The sequence below is a fragment of the Lipotes vexillifer genome, unplaced genomic scaffold (assembly GCF_000442215.2).
Source record: "Lipotes vexillifer unplaced genomic scaffold, Lipotes_vexillifer_v1.1 scaffold952, whole genome shotgun sequence".
In the NCBI taxonomy this organism is placed as follows: Eukaryota; Metazoa; Chordata; class Mammalia; order Artiodactyla; family Lipotidae; genus Lipotes; species Lipotes vexillifer.
The window spans coordinates 507,987-511,761 of record NW_006773530.1 but is presented as its reverse complement, the minus strand read 5'-3'; the positions used below and the strand labels follow the sequence as shown (position 1 = coordinate 511,761).

Below are 3,775 nucleotides of genomic sequence, written 5' to 3'. Positions count from 1 at the left end.
GGGGGGGGGGGGGGGGGGGGGGGAGGGAGAGAGAGACAGAGAGAGACAGAGAGAGAGGGAGAGACAGAGAGACATAGAGAGACGGAGAGGGAGAGACAGAGGGAGAGACAGAGAGAGAGAGAGACAGAGAGAGACAGAGAGGGAGAGAGAGGGAGAGACAGAGAGAGACAGAGAGAGACAGAGAGAGAGAGAGAGAGAGAGAGAGAGAGAGAGAGTGTGTGTGTGTGTGTGTGTGTGTGTGTGTGTGTGTAGGGCTTGGGCAGAGTGCAGAGTAGGTAGAGGGGAAAAAAACCCTCACAGTGACACTTTTAATGCAGAAATGGGTCAGGATATGTTAGCTGAACTAATTCAGGTTAACATCTTGGCTACGTACCTACTACGCAAAGATATCAGCTTCAGAGAGCCCAGAAAGAGACCAGCAAAGAGTAGAAACTAAAGGTTGTAAGTCCATAAGGAGCCATTTCTGTGTGAGAGTGATTCTTTGATGTTATTTTTCTCTCCTCTTTCTTTTGATTTTCCTTCTTTGCTTGTTACTTTTGGCAGTGCAAGCTGTTGTGGAGAGCTGCATTTAGAAGTAAAGTTTAATGTACTGCAGCATAATTTAAATAAGAGCTGAATAAGGGCTCCCTTATATTTGTTCACAGGCTTAATCCAAACTCTTCCTTTAGTTCCAATCAATAAATATCACTGTGTTCCAAGCAAATGAAAATTTGTTTGCCATTTCTAGAGGCTAATGAGACCTATTTGTGGGTTGCAGGAGTTGGTTTTGACAGAGAGGCTAGTATACGCTGCTCTCTTGTTCATTCACAATCCGTACTACAGCGGAGACGAAAACTGAGAAGGAGGAAAACCATCTCGGGTATCCCCAGAAGAGTCCAACAAGAAATAGGTGTGGTATAAAACTATTAATGGTTAACATTCTGTCGGGTGCCGATTATAAGGAGACGAAATGGAAGCCAGCCTTTAACCAGCTTCCTTAAAAATAGTCAACGCTGTAACTCGTAGAGGTTTTGAAATGATGTGTACTTGTTTTGTGTTCAGTAAGCCGGGTGGTATTACTTTTTAAATCTCCATTCTTCCAGACTGTGAAGGCTCGACCTTATGGATTTAGCCATATACATTCAGATTTTATGGCTGAAATATAATATTTTGCTATTTTTAAAAAGTATTATTAAGGCAGAAATTAAGTAAAAATTAACAAGATGCAATGAAAGATTCTTTTAGAGAAATATACATTTATCTGGAGAGAGATATACTTTTATGGCATTAATTATTTTAAAAGGTAAACTTTAGGCATACTCAATTAAATATTGACTATTTCATAATATGATACCCTTAGTGACATTTTTTCTATTTTTTCTGTTCAGTGTGTTTAAGATATCTCTTCCTATGGTTTTTAAAATTATTATTATGATACCATCTCTTGTAATTAAGATTTTTACTTCATATAATGCATTCTATGATTTTTATTTCATTATGTTTATACTGAGAAATAAAAGTGTATAGTGGCCAAGAAAATACGATGTATTTTGGTTAAAAAAAAATAGTAGACACTTATTGGGGCAAAGTAATTTGATCGTGAAGAGAGAGAGAATTCACCAAAGATCTAAGAGCTTATCTTCTCTTAGTATACATACATACATACATATAGTGTGTGTGTATTTGTGTATATATACAGAGAGAGAGAGAGAGAGAGAGAGAGAGAGAGAGAGAGAGAGAGAGAGTCAGAAAGGTAAAGGGACAGAGAGAGACCACCCAAAGCATTTTAACTTGCTCCTAATTTTATATGCTGATTTTTTTTTTTTTTCTGTAAGAAAAAGCTCCAACATGCCGGCACCCAGAATTGCGGACATCTCTCAGAATGTCTGTTTATCTGCTGATGTATGAAGTATCTCACTGTGCTTTCCATGTGCCCTAGATTCTGATGAATCGCCCGTGGCCAGGGAAAGGAATGTGATTGTGCACACAAATCCAGATCCTTCCAACGCTGTCAATAGGAGGTCTGGAACCAGGGACTCGGAGTGCCAAACCGAGGATATTCTGATCGCTGCTCCATCCAGAAGGAGAATCAGAGCTCAGAGGGGTCAAAGCATTGCAGCTTCCCTTTCTCATTCTGCTGGCAACATTTCTGCATTGGCAGACAAAGGCGACACCATGTTTACTCCTGCAGTGAGCAGCCGCACCAGATCTCGGAGCCTTCCCAGGGAGGGCAATAGAGGTGGGGATGCTGAGCCCAAAGTTGGTGCTAAACCCTCAGCATATGAAGAGGGGGAGCCTTTCGTGGGAGACCAAGAAAGAACCCATAACGATTGCAGCGAGGCCCCCAGCAGCCCGAGTGCACAGGAGCACCAGCCTGCTTTGAGCCTGGCCTGTTCTCAACATCTTCACAGCCCCCAGCACAAGTTAAGTGAGAGAGGGAGGTCACGTCTGCCCCGGATGGCTGCCGACTCTGGCAGCTGTGACATCTCCTCCAACTCGGACACCTTTGGGAGCCCCATCCACTGCATCTCCACGGCTGGCGTCCTCCTCAGCAGCCACATGGACCAGAAAGATGACCACCAGTCATCCAGTGGCAACTGGAGTGGGAGCAGCTCCACATGCCCCTCACAGACCTCAGAGACAATCGCTCCTGCAGCTTCTCCCCCCCTCACTGGCTCTTCACACTGTGACTCGGAGTTGTCACTAAACACAGCCCCTCACGCTAATGAGGACGCCAGTGTCTTCGTGACAGAGCAGTACAACGACCACCTGGATAAAGTGAGGGGCCACCGAGCAAACTCCTTTACCTCCACTGTGGCAGATCTGTTGGATGACCCCAACAATAGCAACACGAGTGACAGCGAGTGGAATTACCTACACCACCATCACGATGCCTCCTGCCGTCAGGATTTTAGCCCTGAGCGTCCCAAGGCAGACAGCCTGGGCTGCCCAAGCTTCACAAGCATGGCCACTTATGACAGCTTTCTGGAAAAGTCTCCATCGGACAAAGCAGACACTAGCTCTCACTTTTCGGTGGACACAGAAGGATACTACACCTCCATGCACTTTGACTGTGGTCTCAAAGGTAGTAAGAGTTATGTCTGTCACTATGCAGCCCTGGGCCCAGAGAATGGCCAGGGTGTCGGGGTTCCTCCTACTCTTCCAGACTGTGCCTGGCAGGACTACTTAGACCACAGGAGACAGGGGAGACCAAGCATCTCTTTCAGGAAACCAAAGGCAAAGCCGACTCCACCTAAACGTAGCTCATCATTGAGGAAGTCTGATGGAAATGCAGACATTTCTGAGAAGAAAGAACCAAAGATAAGCAGTGGCCAGCTCCTGCCTCACAGTTCCAGGGAAATGAAGCTGCCTCTTGATTTCTCCAACACGCCTTCTCGAATGGAAAATGCCAATCTGCCCACCAAGCAGGAACCTTCTTGGATGAACCAGAGTGAACATGGCATTAAGGAACCTCAGTTAGACACTCCAGATGTTCCACCATTCAAAGATGAAGGTGCTGAATCAACTCACTATGCAGACCTCTGGCTTCTAAATGACTTGAAAACAAATGATCCTTACAGATCTTTATCTAATTCAAGCACTGCTACGGGTACCACAGTTATCGAATGCATCAAATCTCCAGAGAGCTCTGAATCCCAAACATCCCAGTCAGAATCTAGAGCCACCACCCCCTCCCTTCCTTCTGTTGACAATGAGTTTAAACTGGCTTCACCAGAAAAGCTGGCTGGCTTGGCATCTCCATCAAGTGGCTACTCAAGCCAGTCTGAAACGCCAA

General features: G+C 45.2%; 1 protein-coding gene across 1 annotated transcript in view; it reads left to right on the top strand.

Moving 5' to 3' along the window:
• Positions 1–3,775, top strand: part of NHS (NHS actin remodeling regulator) — a gene marked incomplete at its 5' end in the record, with an annotated part of 13,285 nt that overhangs the window by 4,692 nt on the left and 4,818 nt on the right. The window contains 2 exons of the mRNA XM_007448358.1: positions 758–889; positions 1,919–3,773. Coding sequence (XP_007448420.1) covers positions 758–889; positions 1,919–3,773 — 1,987 coding nt within the window. The remainder of the gene's footprint in view (positions 1–757; positions 890–1,918; positions 3,774–3,775) is intronic.